Source organism: Grampus griseus (assembly GCF_964374135.1).
Source record: "Grampus griseus genome assembly, chromosome: 7".
Lineage (NCBI taxonomy): Eukaryota > Metazoa > Chordata > Mammalia > Artiodactyla > Delphinidae > Grampus > Grampus griseus.
In genome coordinates this window covers 6,461,519-6,476,128 of record NC_139001.1, presented here as the reverse complement: position 1 = coordinate 6,476,128, position 14,610 = coordinate 6,461,519, and the positions used below count along the sequence as shown (strand labels likewise).

The following is a 14,610-nucleotide window of genomic DNA, read 5'->3' as shown; positions in this document are numbered from 1 at the left end:
GGGCAGAAAGAGAGAATGAGCTCGTGTGCATCAAGCAGCTAGCTACCGCCCCCGAAGGTTTATGAAGACACACGTGGCTGGGCTCCACGCCTGAGTTTTTGATTCGGTAGCTCTGAGGTGCAGCCGTAGAATTTGCGTTTCTAATAAAAGCTCCAAGGGGCTGCTGCTGGTGGTCCAGGAATTACAGTTGAAAACTCCCGGGCTGGGACCAGCCTGGCAGGCAGAGCCTGTGGTTGTGGTTCAGTGAGGACCAATGGAATGGTTCTGAATAGGAGAGGGGGAGGCTCACAGCAGGCAACAAGGAGAGAGGTGGCCTTGGACCCCTGAGTCTCCCGCTCAGTCACAGACAGTCCCTGGCCACCGGTGGGTGGAGCCGGGGCCCTTGGGGAGAGATGGTTGCCTGAACCCCCAACCAGAGGAGCTGGCCTCTCCCTCATTCTGTGACATGCCTCTACAGCCCAGACTGGGCAGCGGGTGGCAGGGTCTCACCTCTCCACCGACCACTCCTCTTGTCACCACTTTCCCTAGCAAACTGAAGGCTTTCTACTCCACAGAGGAAAACAGTGAGCTGGTGGAGATTAGTATACACGCTGTCATTTCTCTCCAGCCCCCAGGAGAGAACGATGAGTCCATTAGGGTGGGTCCCTCTGGGCCACCTCATCTGCTGGGTCAGGACTTAGAAGTTTACGTTAACACGAGCAGTGCCGAGAGCCTACCATCCTGAACCTACGAGTGGTCAGAGGCAGCAAAGTGCAGCAGGCTCTATCAGTAAGTGTAAGGTGATGCTAGCTGCTGTAACAGATAAACTCCGAAATCTTCATGGTTTTACGAGATGAAAGTGTATTTGTCACTCAAGTGAAGTCCAGTTGGCAGCAGCAGTGGAGAGGGGGCTGCTTCGTGCAGTTTTTCAGGGACCTGGGCTGACAGAGGCCTCACCGTGTCTAGTGCATGGCTCCAAAGGTCCCTGTGGGTAGGGATGGCCAGCTTGAGAGAGAAGGCCTGGAGGATTTACGAGCTGTGTTGCCTGCCTTCCATTGGCCAGAACTCAGTCACATAGCTCCACCTAGATGCAAGGGGTCCTGGGAAATGTAGTCCCTGACTGCATGGCGGCTTCCCAATAAGGCTGTGGAAAAGCAGGACAATCTTTTGTGGACAGGGAGCCATCTGTGTCTCAAGGTCCTGGCCCTGGATGAGGGGTCAGGAGAACTGGGCTCTGGGAATTCGGTTTCCTCCTTTGCAAAATGGGCTCCTCTTGAGGTTGTCTTATACGTCACATGAGAAGCTACGTATAAAGAGCTCGATCTGAGCAGAAATCAAAGGGCGGTTATCAGGCCATCTCACACTCCCTGGTGTGGACCGGCACAGAGTCCTGGTGTGTGGCTGTGTGAGCCCCCGTTGCCGCCCAGTTCTCCCCTCTCTTGGCCACAGACCCTGTATGTGAACGCCCTGTGTGCCCTGGAGCAGCTGATGAAGGGCCTTGTGCAGAGGCAGCTGGACCCCAAGGGGCTGCAGGAAATGGTGCACGTGAGTTGCCTGGCAGAGGGCGAGGAGCCAGGGATGGCCACCCCTCCCAGAACACTGGCCTGAGGGCCAGACTCTCAGTGGGAAACAGGGGTATGCATTAAAAATTGATTTGGTAATTTTATTTAGATAAAACTTCAAATTGGCTGAAAAGTTTTGAGAATACTACAAAGAACTCCTGTATACCTTTCACCCAGATCCACGATTCTTAAATATTTTTAATATTTATTTGTTTATTTATCTATCTATTTGGCTGCGTTGGGTCTTAGTTGTGGCATGTGGGATCTTCACTGCTGTGTGTGGGATCTTCCTTGCAGCATGTGGGATCTTTAGTTGCGGCATGTGGGCTCTTTTTTTTTTTTTTTTTAGTTGCAGCATGTGAACTCTTAGTTGCGACATGTGGGATCTAGTTCCCTGATCAGCGATCGGACTGGGCCCCCTGCACTGGGACCTTGGAGTCTTAGCCACTGGACCACTGGGGAAGTCCCCAGATCCATGATTCTTAATATTTTGTGACATTTTCTTTTTGTCTCTCTCTTTTTTTTTCTCATTACACACATACACACACACACACACACACACACACACACCATTTTGAATCATGGAGAGTTAGCTGTAGACATCAACAACAAGAATGTTCTCATATAACAACACAATGTTCAAAATCATGAAATTTAACAATGATACCATGCTATATTCTAATCTACGTTCTATATTCATATTTCACTAACTGTCCCAATTATGTCCTTTACAGTTATTTCCTCCCAGACCCAGGACCCACTCTGGATTATGAATCACATTTCATCGTCATGTGTCTTTAGTCTTTCTCCGTCAGTCTGGAACAATTTCTCAGTCTTTGTCTTCATAATCTCGGTATGTTTGAAGTGTGCTGGGTGGGTTTTTTTAAAAAAATTAGACTGTTTGCTTTCTTATGATTGATTTTTCAGAGGTTGTACATATTCTGGAAACAAGCCCTTTATCATCTATATGATTTGCAGATATTTTCTCCTGGTCTGTGACGTGCCTTTTCGTTAATTTCACAGTGTCTTTTGAAGAGCAGAAGTTTCTAATTTTGATGAAGTCGAATTTATCATTTTTTTTCTTTTATGGATCATGCTTTTGGTGTCATGTCTAAGAAATCTTTGCCTAACCCAAGATTTTCTCCTAGTTTTCTCCTAGAACTTGGTATTTTCAGGTTTTACAATTACGTCTGTGATATATTTTGAGTTGGTTTTAAATATGGATCAAAGTTTATTTTACTTTAATTTTTTTTTGCACATGGATAACCAGTTGTTTCAGCACCATTTGTTGGAAAGACTGTCTTTTCTCCATTGCAACCTTTGCAGCTTTGTCAAAAATCAGTTGACCCTATATGTATGGGTCTATGTCTGGACACCTGTTCTGCGCTACTGATGTTTTTGTCTGTCTTTATACCAATGTCATCCTGTCTTGATTACTACAATATTATATAATAAGTCTTGGAATCAAGAGCAGAGAGTATAAGCCCACCGACTTTGTTCTTTGCTGCTATACCCCACAAATATTGATATGTTGTGTTCTAATTTTATTTTAGTTCAAAATGCATGTCAATTTCTCTTTCACTTCTCCTTTGACTCATGGATTATCTAGAAATTTCTAAATATTGGAGAGTTTTCCAGAGATCTTTTTGGTTTTAATTCCTGATTTAACTCCCTTGCAGTCTGAGGACATACTTTGTATAATTCTAATTCTTTTAAATCGACTGAGACTTATTTTGTTGCCCGGGTACGGCCTATTGGTGAATGTTCTGTGTGTACTTGGAAAGTATTCTGCTGCATTGGGTGGTGTGTTCCTAAATATCGGTTAGGCCAGGTTGGCTGGCAGTGTTGTCCAAGTTTTCTATATCCTTTCTGATTTTGTCTTCTTTTTTTAAAAAATAAATTTATTTAATTAATTAATTTATTATTTTTGGCTGCGTTGGGTCTTCATTGCTGCACGCGGGCTTTCTCTAGTTGCGGCGAGCAGGGGCTACTCTTCGTTGTGGTGCGCGGGCTTCTCATTGCGGTGGCTTCTCTTGTTGTGGAGCACAGGCTCTAGGCGCGCGGGCTTCAGTAGTTGTGGCACGCGGGCTCAGTAGTTGTGGCTTGCGGGCTCTAGAGCGCAGGCTCAGTAGTTGTGGCGCATGGGCTTAGTTGACCCGCGGCATGTGGGATCTTCCCGGACCAGGACTCGAACCGGTGTCCCCTGTATTGGCACCACAAGGGAAGCCCCTGATTTTGTCTTCTTGATCATCAGTTACCAAGAAAGAGGTACTGAAGTCTCTATCATTGTGGATTTGTTTATTTCTCCTTTCGGTTCTATCAGTTTTTGCTTTGTGTTTTGTTAAGCTGTGTTATTAGGTGCATGAACATGTAGGCCCTGGGGTGCAGGGTGGGCTGTGCTCCTGGCCTTTTTACCTCCAGACAAACATTTGGAACAAAGCCAAACACATCAGCCAAGCAGCTTCTTGGTGAGGATGCTGGGGCTGCTCTCTCTTTGCTCACAGCCTCAGCTCCCTAGTGGGGCGGGGAGGTGGGGGTGGGCTGCGAAGAAATCAGAAGTATCTGGAACCTCCCAGAGCTTTGAAAGTCACACTCTGAGTGGGAAAGACAAGGAGAGCAGTGATGGCCAGGAAAGGGCTGGCCTCAGGATTTTAACGTCCCCTTCTGTGTTCCGGGCTCTCCCCATAGCTCCTGGAAAAGTTTGTCTTGTCGGAGAAAGAATGGGAGCGGGAGAAGGCGGTCAACCTCCACCTCCATCTCGTGCACATCTACGTCCAAAGCGTCGGTGTCTGCGTGAGTCCAGGAGCCCCCGCCCCCCAGCCTGCCGCCCTGACACCCGCAGGGAAATGCCTGTCTGTATCCCAGAAGAGGAAACACTTCGGAAATCAAGTTCTGCCCCCCGGAGAGTCCCTTGGGAAGAGGCTGCCTCACTTGGCAATGGCGAAAGAGGCCCTGGGAGATGCTGGCCCTGCTGAGGAAGAGGGTGGGCCGGGTTTGGTGTGGCTCCGGGTTCTGTGAGGCCTGAGGTTCACACGGGGTGAGGACTCTGTAAGGAAAAGGGGTACACAACTGTGAATACCATACTGCTTAGGAAAGTGAGTATTTACTTAGAATGAGAAAATAAATCACTACAAAATCACAAATTACACAAAGCTTGACAAATACCACTAACATCATGAAATCTAGAAAAGCAACAAGGTTTTTTGCTGATCGAGCACGTGACACAGCTCCATGAGACCTCTCTTCCTACATTTGCTGGCCTCGTACTCTTTGACCGTCTGCTCATCAGGGATGGCGTTGGCAGGAGGACGATGGTGTCCTGGAGCTGGGGTGTGGGGACAGGACTCGCATCTCGGGGCTGGAGAAGAGTGAGAGCAAGGTGGGCAGGACTCCAGTCCTGGAGCACCATTGAGTGGGGACCCAGGCCCAGTAAAGCGAAGCTGGGGCCAAGACTAGCGCTAAGTGACATTTGAGACCAGGTCCCGTGCTGAGTGCACCACCTGGATTCTCTGTCGCAATTCTCAGGGCATTCCCTGAAAGAAGGGGCACCGTCATCATCTCTGAAGATAAGGAACAAGAGGACCCGAGGCTGAGAACCTACCCACGTCACACAGCTAGTGAGCGGGGAAGTCCAGATTTGAAGCCAGGGCTCACTTATAGGAGCGAGGCGGGTGCCCAGACATAGCACCTGGCCCCGGCCTGACAGGGTGCATCCTGGGCAGGCACCTCAGATCTTGGCTGCTCGGCCTCCCGGGGCCCAGCTGTGGGACCTGGCGATGGAAGCTCGGGCTTCCCAGACGGGTGCTTTCAGAGCAGGGTTCACCCTCTCTGGCCACTGGTCGCACTGCCCTTGGTGTGCTCGGCTGGACAGAGCGTGTAAGCATTGAGATCCCTCTGCAGCTGGGGCAGTTTGGCACTCTGGTCGGACTCATCGCCCCATGCACCTGTGACTCGCACAGAACCCGCCCGGCCTCCATGGAAGCCCTTTCCAGCCTCCTGGATCTTCATGGTACGGAGAGGGCACCGACAGCAGGGGTGTCGGCTATGGGGCTGTCCTGGAGGGGAGTGTGGTCTCTCTGTGTAGACAAACAAGTGTGACCAGCAGGGATGGTGGAGGGGGTTCACAGCTCACTGGGAAGCCATGGAAGCTTCTGGAAGGAGAGGCTTCCAGGAGAGGCTTGGGTCACCTCGACTCACTGAGGGCATGTGCTGGGCACTGAGGGGCCCCAGTGGGACAGGGTCAGCTCACAGATACCAAGGATGCGGCAGAACTGGCCAGCGATGAGCTCAGAGGGGGATGCAGTGCGGAGACCTTCAGACGGGGAGAGTTGACCTCTGCGGTGGCAGCTGGAAGTTGGCAGAGCACCCACCTGAGCTGTGCACAGAGGGGCGAGGCAATGGGTTAGGATGCCCAGATGCTGGAGGGTAGTCCAGGCCTGTGGAACCAGGGCGCCCCGAGGGCTGGGGCAGGAGGCCCCCACGATGGGGACCCTTTGTCCTGACCGATCGTGTCTGAAATTGTATTCCCACCAGCAAGCCAGACCTGCCCCTCCTGGCGTGCTTCCAGGGAGTTGGAGCTTGTGAAATATAAGGCGGAGCTGCAGGGCTCGGACGTGGAGAAGGTTTTCAGCGCGTCTTCCAGAATCGCCAAGGTGATGAGGGGAAGGTTGTGTGGGCCGTAGTCTCTGGGGGCCTGGGCCACCTCTGGGGGCTGGGACCTTGCTCAGCCTGGCTGCTCAGCCCCCATCCTCTTCTGGGGGTCATGGCTTCCACGGCCCTTGGTCCACCTCACGCCATATGTATTTAAATGGCCTGTGATGTGTTAAGATCCCTACTGTGGCGCGTGGCATATGGTAGGTGCTTAAAGGACCCCAGCTGTGTTCTCGTTGTCCCTAGCATGTGCTACACTGAGGGGGCTCCAGAAAGGATTGAACACGAGACCCTGCCCGCAGGTGTCAGCACACGGGCAGGCTGCTGGCACACTGGTGACTGAAAGTGTCCAGAGCCATCCAAACTCTCAGGGTTGCAGAGCGATGAGGTCTCTTCTGCCTCAGGGGCCAGAGGGGGCTCTGTGCAGTGGGAGGCTTGTGCGTCGGCAGCGAGGTGCAGGGCACACCCCGAGGGAAGGCAGCGAGGATCTGGGGAGGAGCTTCCTGCGTGGAGTTCAGTGGGGTGGGGGCAGGGGACGAGGAAAGGGAGGCGTTGGCGTGCATCCCTGTGGCCTTGACGCTGAGTGACATCCAAGCAGGCCTGTGACTGAGACGCGAGAGGCTGGGGGGCTGGGCGGCGGGGAGGAGGCTGGAGCAGCGCTTTGAGAGAGGATGCGGCTGGGCTGGGGCTGTGACATGGAGCGGAAGAGCGGAGACTGGCGGGCAGGGGAGTCCTTGGGCTTGGTTGTCGGACCCCGGGAACAGCCTGCTCTGGTTGTAGGTGGTGTGCTTGCAGTTTAGCTGCGATGAGGTGGCCCCGCTCGTCCAGAAGCTCTGTGAGAACATCGGGGCCATGAACCTCCAGCATGACAAGGCCTCCGTCACCTGGATAGGCACCGTCCTCCAGATGTGGGCCAAGGAGCTGGAGGACACGGTGACAGGGCTGTGGCCGGGTCACCTGGGGCCTGCGGCTGCCTGGTGCACCCAACCTAGAGGGCCGGGCAGGGGCCCAGCCCTGTGTGCTGAGGATTCTCCAGCCCCGCCCCCAAGTCCATGGTTGTAAAGAGGAGGAGGAAGTAGGGTTCTAGAACAAGAAAGAATATGTTGAAGGTGACTCGGTCAGTAAGTGGACGACGGGCTGGAGGCCCGAGGCTCGCTCTCCTGGAGCACAGCCCCTCCTGAAAATTGGATAAAATCCTGGAAGGGACCAGAGGATGCATTGGAAGAGGTGCTGAAGGTTTAACCTACCCAGCGTCCGCTTGGGCAAGAGAAGGGGTGTGCGGTGGGGTGAGGGCAGGAGGTCCATGAGGGCCGGGCTGCCCGGTGATGCCCCACCCCTTCCCAGGTGGCGGAGATCCTGGGCGCCATCCTGGTCCACCTGCTGGTAGTGGATCACCCGGATGTGCGACACCCCCTCATCGAGGACATCCTTCTGCTGGCGCACTACCACCAGGAGACCGTCCTCACGTCCCTCCTGCCGCAGCCCCTGCCCATGGAGAGGTGGGTGCCCTGGGTGTGGGGTCACCCAGACTGTGCCCGACTCGCCGCCGCCGGCGTGTCCCAGAAGACCGGGGCCCGTCCCACCCTGGGGTGGGTCAAACCCTCTCCTTGCTTCTCTGTGGGAGGTGCAGCCTCTGGGAACCTCGGACCCGGAGCCTCAGCATTACAGCTGCATCCTATCAAGCTGGAGTTCGGATCCCACAGTGTCTTACGTGTCCTGGCCACCGGCTCTGGGCTCTCCCTTCTGCAGCCCTTTCCTCCCTGAGGAGGACAGAGCTCCGGGCTGGATAGACCACAGGACATGGGCCCCAAGGCCCGAGCAGACCACTGGAGAAGCTCCGCTCTGTCTTTCCTCCTTTCCAAATGGGGCCCTGAGAGGGAAGTGACTAGTCCAGGTGCCCAAGGGATGAAATGACAGAGCCTCAGGCCCCTCAGGTGGCCTCACAGTAAAGCAGTGCAAACCCTCCTTCTTGCGTCATTTTGATGAACAGTGCCCAGTCCCTGTGTCTCTGTCACAGCACCGCACAGGCAGCTGGTAGGATCTCACCAGTCTAGGGAGTGAGTGTGCTGGGATGGAACTGGAATTCCCTGAGGAGGGCCCAGAAAGGGGTGGGCAGGCGTCCCCAGAGCAGCAGAGACCAGGGAGCAAAGGGCAGCCTTGAGACTTGGTGGAGAGAGACGTGGCAGATGGCACAGAAGATGCTGTGAGCAGAGAAAAAAGTTTCGAGCACAGGTGTCAGATCCAGAATCTCCCGGGCTGCCCTGTGTGAACTGCAGGCCTGGCTCTGCCGTGGAGCTGCTTCTCATAAGGTCAGCCCTGCCCCGGGTCCGGGTAGGATGGCAGTGCAGCAGGTGGCTTGATTTAAGGAGAGTTAGCCCCTCTCAGCAGTGCTGAGTGGGGCCTCTGGCTGATTGGCTTTCACTGTATTGGTTAGCTATCACTGTGTAACAAATTGCCACCAACTTGGGAGCTTGAAACTGTTAACAGCCATTTATCATCTCCTGGTTTGTGTGGTCAGGAGCCTGGGCTCAGCTGAGCTGGGGCCTTTGCTCAGGGTCTCAAGCCCGAGTCAAGGTGCTGGCCGGGCTGCGTTCCTTTCTGGAGCCCAGGTCCTCCTTCAAGCTCGCATGGCTGTTTCTTGAGTTACAGGACTGAGTTCCCACTCTCTTGTTTCCTTACACTCCTATGTTTTCTTTCTGAGAAGTTGTTGTGAATGAGCGTGTTGTGCCCACCCTTCCATGCAATTCCTGCCACCAGGCCCCAGCTGCATCTCGCCTTCCCCCCTCAACAAAACTCACCTCCGCACTCGTGTATTTGGTTTTGTGGATTCAAACAGGCAGGTTGATCCTGCTGGACTCACGGTTTTAGCCCTTCAGAGCCCACCAGACCCCACCTGCCTGTACCTGTGCACAGAGGCCCGTTGCATCACTGTGCCGGGAGCCCTTCCCTGCTCAGCAGGGCCGTGGGCTTGGACTTGGGGATCGGGAAGCCGGCTTCAAGCTGTAGCCTGGCATGTTGTCTGACCTCTGCGGGCCTCATTTCCTCTTCTATGGAAATGGAGATGAAGGCGCCTTCCACACACATGTGTTGGGAGGAGTAAGTGAGGCACACCAGCAAGCTGCCTGGTGCCCGCCTGACACACCTGGGCACTGGGAGGCTATGACCGGACATGTCCACAAAGTCGTCACACAGCAGGCCCGGTGGGGACTCCCGGGGTCACCTAGCAGCAGAGCTGGGGCTCCAGAGAGGGGCTGCGGCTTTCCCGGGAGTACCGTGGGCGGAGGCGTATCTCTGAGCGTGGAGTCGGGACCCGGCTTCTGGTTGTGCAGTCTTTGGCGGCTCATTCCACCTCCTTGAGATCCAGTCTTCAGAGTCCAGCCCCTACTCAGGGGGCCGCCTGGGAGTCCACAGGGGCTCTGACCTGCCAGGGCACATGGCCCCAAACCCACAGTCCTTGTCCCCTGTCTTTGGCTAGCCACCTGACGGAGGTGTGGCTGACCGTGGCTGAGAACTTGCCCTTTGCCCGGATGATGCTACACGCGCTGATGGGTCAGCTGCAGTCGAGGTTCACGCCCAGGGCCGACGCCACCTCCAAGGCTGACATCTGGCACCTGGCCGCGGTGGTCCCTCTGAAGGTGAGTCACGGGGCGCGCCCTCCTTGGCGCCTCAGTAGGAGTCCTCATACCTCCCACCCTTCCATCTGCAGACCCTGTGCACCATCCACCTTCTTATTGAGAAGATGGACCAGGATGACAAGCTCCTGGACCTCTTCCCGGACCTCATCTACACCCTCCTGCTGCAGCTCGGCAGCAGCCAGGGGCCGGAGGCCACGTCGCCCGTCCTGAAGATGTGGAGACTCGTCCACACGGGGACCCTCCCTGAGGAGATCAACCTGCAGAGGTGCTCTCGAGGGTGGGGGCATGCGTGGGGTGTAAGGCAGAGGGCCTGGGCTAGACGCAGCCTCTTAGAAGTCACTGAACTCCAAGCGTCACCTACACCCAGAGGCCCTCATCTTCCCTTCCTGGTGGGGAGAACTTTCTGGAAGCTGATCTTACGATCTTCCTTCCCATGAGTCCAGCATGGTGTGGTTTTCGGAGTTTGCAGACCACCGTCTCACAAGATTGCTCTTGGCCCCTTGACCGAGGCCCTGCGTATATTGGGTGCCCCTTCACAGACCTGGGTGCGGAGCTTACCTGTCTGAGGTTCTGTGGGTGCTCCCGGTGGGGTAGCCGCGTCCTGATGGGGCCCTGCCTTCTTCCAGGATCACGATCAAATACATGCAGCTTTTGTTCCGGAAACAACAGCGAGCCGCTGCTTCGCACCCTGGAAGAGCAGGGCGTGTGGACACTCCTGGAGAGCAGCTCCACATTCCTGCAGGGAGTGAGCCTGCTGGCCAGGTGGGCACCCAGCTCCGCGGGGCTCCATGTCCTTGATGGAAGGTCTGGGTCGTGGCTGCATGCCTCGCTCCGGGGGGTTGCCACGTTGACCTGCATCCCAGGCTCTGGGTGGCAGGAGGGTGCAGGGCAGAGGGAATCTTTTCTTCCAGCCCTTCCTGCTCCAAGGCAAGAAAGTGAGGTCCGAGGTGGGTGGGGATGCCCGAGGCCACACGGGGCTTCTGAGCTGGGCCAGGATGGCAGGACTGGGAGCTCCTTCCCGGGTCCTGAGCTCTCCTGAGTGGCCCTCATTCTGGTGCCCTTTTATGAAAAGCAGATGGAGAGTCTTCAGTGACCCCCTGGCCTAGGAGCTCTGCCCCCTGGGCGCCCTGCTGCAGAGCAGCTGTGCCCGGCAGGAGCTGCGAAGTCCCCACTGCGGTGCTGTCCCTGCAGGCTGTGCGTGCAGAACGCCGAGGGCTACTGGCAGAGGCTGTCGGAGCTGGTGCTCAGGGGCGTGGCCTCGGAGGCCCTGAGCTATCGCATCAGCAGCACGGCGGTCTGCGTGGAGGTGAGGCCGCGGTGCCAGCGCGGAGGGCTGGGCGGGCGGGGCGGGCCAGGTTACGGTGGCGCTGTCCTGGGGGCTCATCTCAGGGCAGGCGCACAGGCTCTGAGTCAGGGGTCGGGGGGAGGGGCGGTTGGGCAGGCGAACATCCGTCATCTGTGTGTGCGTTCACTCACTCACTCCTTCATTCGTTCATCACGTGGATAATTCGGGGCGGGCACTGTGGGGAAAGAAGGGCTGAGACCCGGCCTGTGCCCTCAAGCATGGCAGCCAAGGGATGTGTGACGTGGTGAGTGCCAGCAACACCCGGGGGCCAGAGGAGGTCTTCCCTGGGGAAGGCCTTGCAGGAGGGCTCTGAGCGGCGAACCAGGCTTTGCCAGGCAGGAAGGCCGGGAAGGGAGTCAGAGCCACTGGGGCCCAGCTACCCTTCCACGCAGCTGCGGCACTTATGGGGTCCTGAGGGAACTGGCCAGAAACCTTTTAGGAGAAATTTTCTTGGCTGCCTGATGCCCAGTATGTCGTAAGAAGCAACCTTTGGCCTGCTGCAGGGGCTGGCAGACATGCTCTGTAAAGGGCCAGAGAATCAATTTTCAATTTGGGGGCCACCAATTTGGTGCTAAGCTTTCTTACGTTTTAATAAAACACACTCATATGTGTGCGTGCACACACAAGACACGCATGCACACACGCGTGCCAGAGGGCTCCCTGTAGGCCTGAGTCCCTGGCATCTTGGGTGCTAGAACAGTAGTGACTCTCTGAGTCCCAGGTGAGTGGAATCCATGCTTCTTGTGCTTTTCTGCCCAAACACAGTGGGCGTGGCTCTTGTGCTCAGTGGCCATTCGCATCCTGTTAACTGAAGAAATAAATGACGGATGAGTGTATTAATATAGGTCACACTCACCTAGGATTTCCCACGTATTTCCTCATCGGATCCTCACAGCGACCCTATGAGGCAGGTACTGGTGTCGCCCTCTTTTTACAGATGGGGAAACTGAGGCTCAGAGGGGTTGAGGCACTTGCCAGGGCCCCACAGCTGGCAGGCGGAGGAGCCCAGAGCTGGTCCTGGGAGTTGGGGCTCAGAATCCTCTCCTGTTCACAGAGAGACAATTCCGCGCACTGAATGTCACCACACGTCCTGTTTTGTGGCTGAGAAATGGGCCTCTCTGAGGGGTAATTGTAAGAAGTTCTCCTTTCCAGGTCATGAGTGTCCCGATCCTGTACCAGGAGGAGCTGCTGAAGCCGGCAGTGCTGATGCTGGAGAAGGGTGTGGACCAGGACGTGGCCCCGCGGGTGCTTTCCCCACGCGCCCTCGGCAACATGGCCCTCCGTGCCCCTAAGAAGGTCTGAGGGGCCGATGCCGGTGTGTCCCGGGGAACCAGGCTCGGGCTGATGGCTCCCGTGCCCCCCAGGTGAGGCAGTACCAGAAGCTTTTACTGGAGAAGTGCCTGTGCCCCCTGAGGGGGCCTGTGAGCACCAGCGTGACCTCCGAGGGCATGGAGACCCTGGCCAAGGTCCTGGCTGAGCTGCGGGAAGGGGACGTGGGGTCCGACTTCCATGCCATCTCCGAGCGGTGCAGAGCCTTCTTTGACCACGTGAGTCTGCACTGGAGCCTTGCTCAGCCCTGGCCCTCATGGGGGCCCCTCAGAAATGGCTGCTGAGTGGACGAGTGGCCACTTCTAATCCCCTAAAGAAGAGACGCACCCTGGAACAAAAAGGGGTACAAGGTCTGACTTGTTGCTGATGTTTCGATTGGCTGATCATGGCATCCGATAAAAAATAAAAGATCTTGTTCTAGAGCCCATGGGACCCTTCTCCCCGATTTTAATTCCTCACAGCCACAGATGCTCTTTGGACAGCTGTGGCATGCGAGATGGGGACTCCGCTAGGCGGCGGTGGGCAATCAGATCCAGCGCAGCCGTCATCTAGGGAAGAGAAGATCACAAACACCAGAATAACGCCCAGTCCCGAGAGCCCTGCAAGAGAGACTCCATCCTGATGGAATGACCCAGAAGGCTTCGCAGGGCCCGAGGCATTTAAGAGGGTCCACCTCTTAATGGCTGTGGTTTTGTTGGGCTTCCTGCTTCCCAAGTTTCAGAAATTGTTTGTCCACCTCCGCTGCAGGAGAGCGAGCTACTGCGTTTAAAAGCCTTCGTCCTCTTCGGGAAGCTGGCAAAGGTGGTCAGGATTTCCAAGAAGCATTTCTTCAAAGAGGAAGTGAAGAAAGCCTGGGTCCCCCTCATGCTGCAGGATCCCTGCTCCAGTGCAGCCCAGGTGAGACACACCTGGGCTTTGTGTACAAAGTCCAGGGCCCGCTGTCCCCAAAAGGAACACACGCTTTGGGGCTGCCAGCCCGGCTAGCTGGGGTGTCCCCTTCCTCGCTCAGTCTTCCCGAGACCCCAAAGGCCATGATCTGCTGGTTCCTCGCGCCAGGCTGGGAAAGGCACCAGTCGAGATGACCCACAAACCGGCTTATTGAGGAATCTGGGCTCTGGGGCGGGGGGAAGCATGGTGGAGTTTCCTTCTTCTCCAGGGGCCTTCACCAGCCGCCCTTTCTCTTACCAGATTCTGTAAGTTGCTTTCCCTTTTGGGAATTATGACTCGGTCAGGTTTAACACTCCCCTTAAATCTGTCCTCTCTGGCTCCCTGTGGGGCAGGCTCGTGCTGAGGTTGCCGGGAGGACTGGAGGGTGCCTAGCTTTCCCACCCCTTTTCTCCCCCTTCTCCGAGGCCTGGCTGCTCTGTTGCTTTGGGGTCGGGGGAGGCCCACACCCCCTCGCTTAGCTCCCGCCCCTCAGGCTAACACGGCTGCCTGGGGACACACGTGTACGGAGCCCCTCGCCCCCTGTGCCGCCCATGACCCTGACCTCTGTCTTCCCTGCTCCCTGTCTCCATGTGTGGACTGGGGAGGGGATGGTGGCTGAGATGAGGGGTGGTCCTGCCGCCCCTCAGGAGCCGTGGGGTGCGGCTGGCCCCAAACGAGGCGTCCTCAACAGAGCGTGTTCAACTACCGTCTTAACCCCGGTTCTGGGGCCACAAGCTTAGTCCCCTCAATCTTGCTGCTGAGAGCTGAGGCTTCCACGTAGGGGTGGGGATCGAGGTAGGAAGTGACAACACACCCAGAAAGGTGACCGAGAGGGTTTCATGAAGGGGCCACAGAGAGGAGAGACCAACACGGCTTGGGGCCCCAGCGGGTGCTGCCCGTCCTACTCCCAGGGGAATAGACACCCCAGCCTCCCTCCCAGCCCTCCAATCAGCATCTTCCTGTGCCTAACCCCACCGGAGGCCGGAGACTGGGGGGCCTGGTTGCTGCAGGGCACAGGGACAGGCAGAACCGGTGGAGGGGATCTGGGGGGATGAGAGAGCTCACTCCCATCGTGGCAATCGCAGCCAGGCCCCTGACCCCCAGTCTCCTGGAGGGGCAGGTCCCTGGCGGGGCTGCCGAGGGCACCAAGGTGCTGGCCAATGCCTGAGGGGGCAAGTGTGGC

At 56.3% G+C, this 14,610-nt stretch overlaps 1 protein-coding gene across 1 annotated transcript in view; it reads left to right on the top strand.

Moving 5' to 3' along the window:
• The window catches only part of MROH2A (maestro heat like repeat family member 2A), a gene marked incomplete at its 5' end in the record, with an annotated part of 34,353 nt that overhangs the window by 17,663 nt on the left and 2,080 nt on the right, over positions 1-14,610 (top strand). The window contains 15 exon segments of the mRNA XM_082658249.1: positions 529-637; positions 1,429-1,524; positions 4,230-4,334; positions 5,430-5,550; positions 6,075-6,193; positions 6,972-7,124; positions 7,536-7,690; positions 9,667-9,826; positions 9,898-10,091; positions 10,453-10,488; positions 10,490-10,588; positions 11,018-11,132; positions 12,351-12,467; positions 12,536-12,718; positions 13,248-13,397. Coding sequence (XP_082514375.1) covers positions 529-637; positions 1,429-1,524; positions 4,230-4,334; positions 5,430-5,550; positions 6,075-6,193; positions 6,972-7,124; positions 7,536-7,690; positions 9,667-9,826; positions 9,898-10,091; positions 10,453-10,488; positions 10,490-10,588; positions 11,018-11,132; positions 12,351-12,467; positions 12,536-12,718; positions 13,248-13,397 — 1,912 coding nt within the window.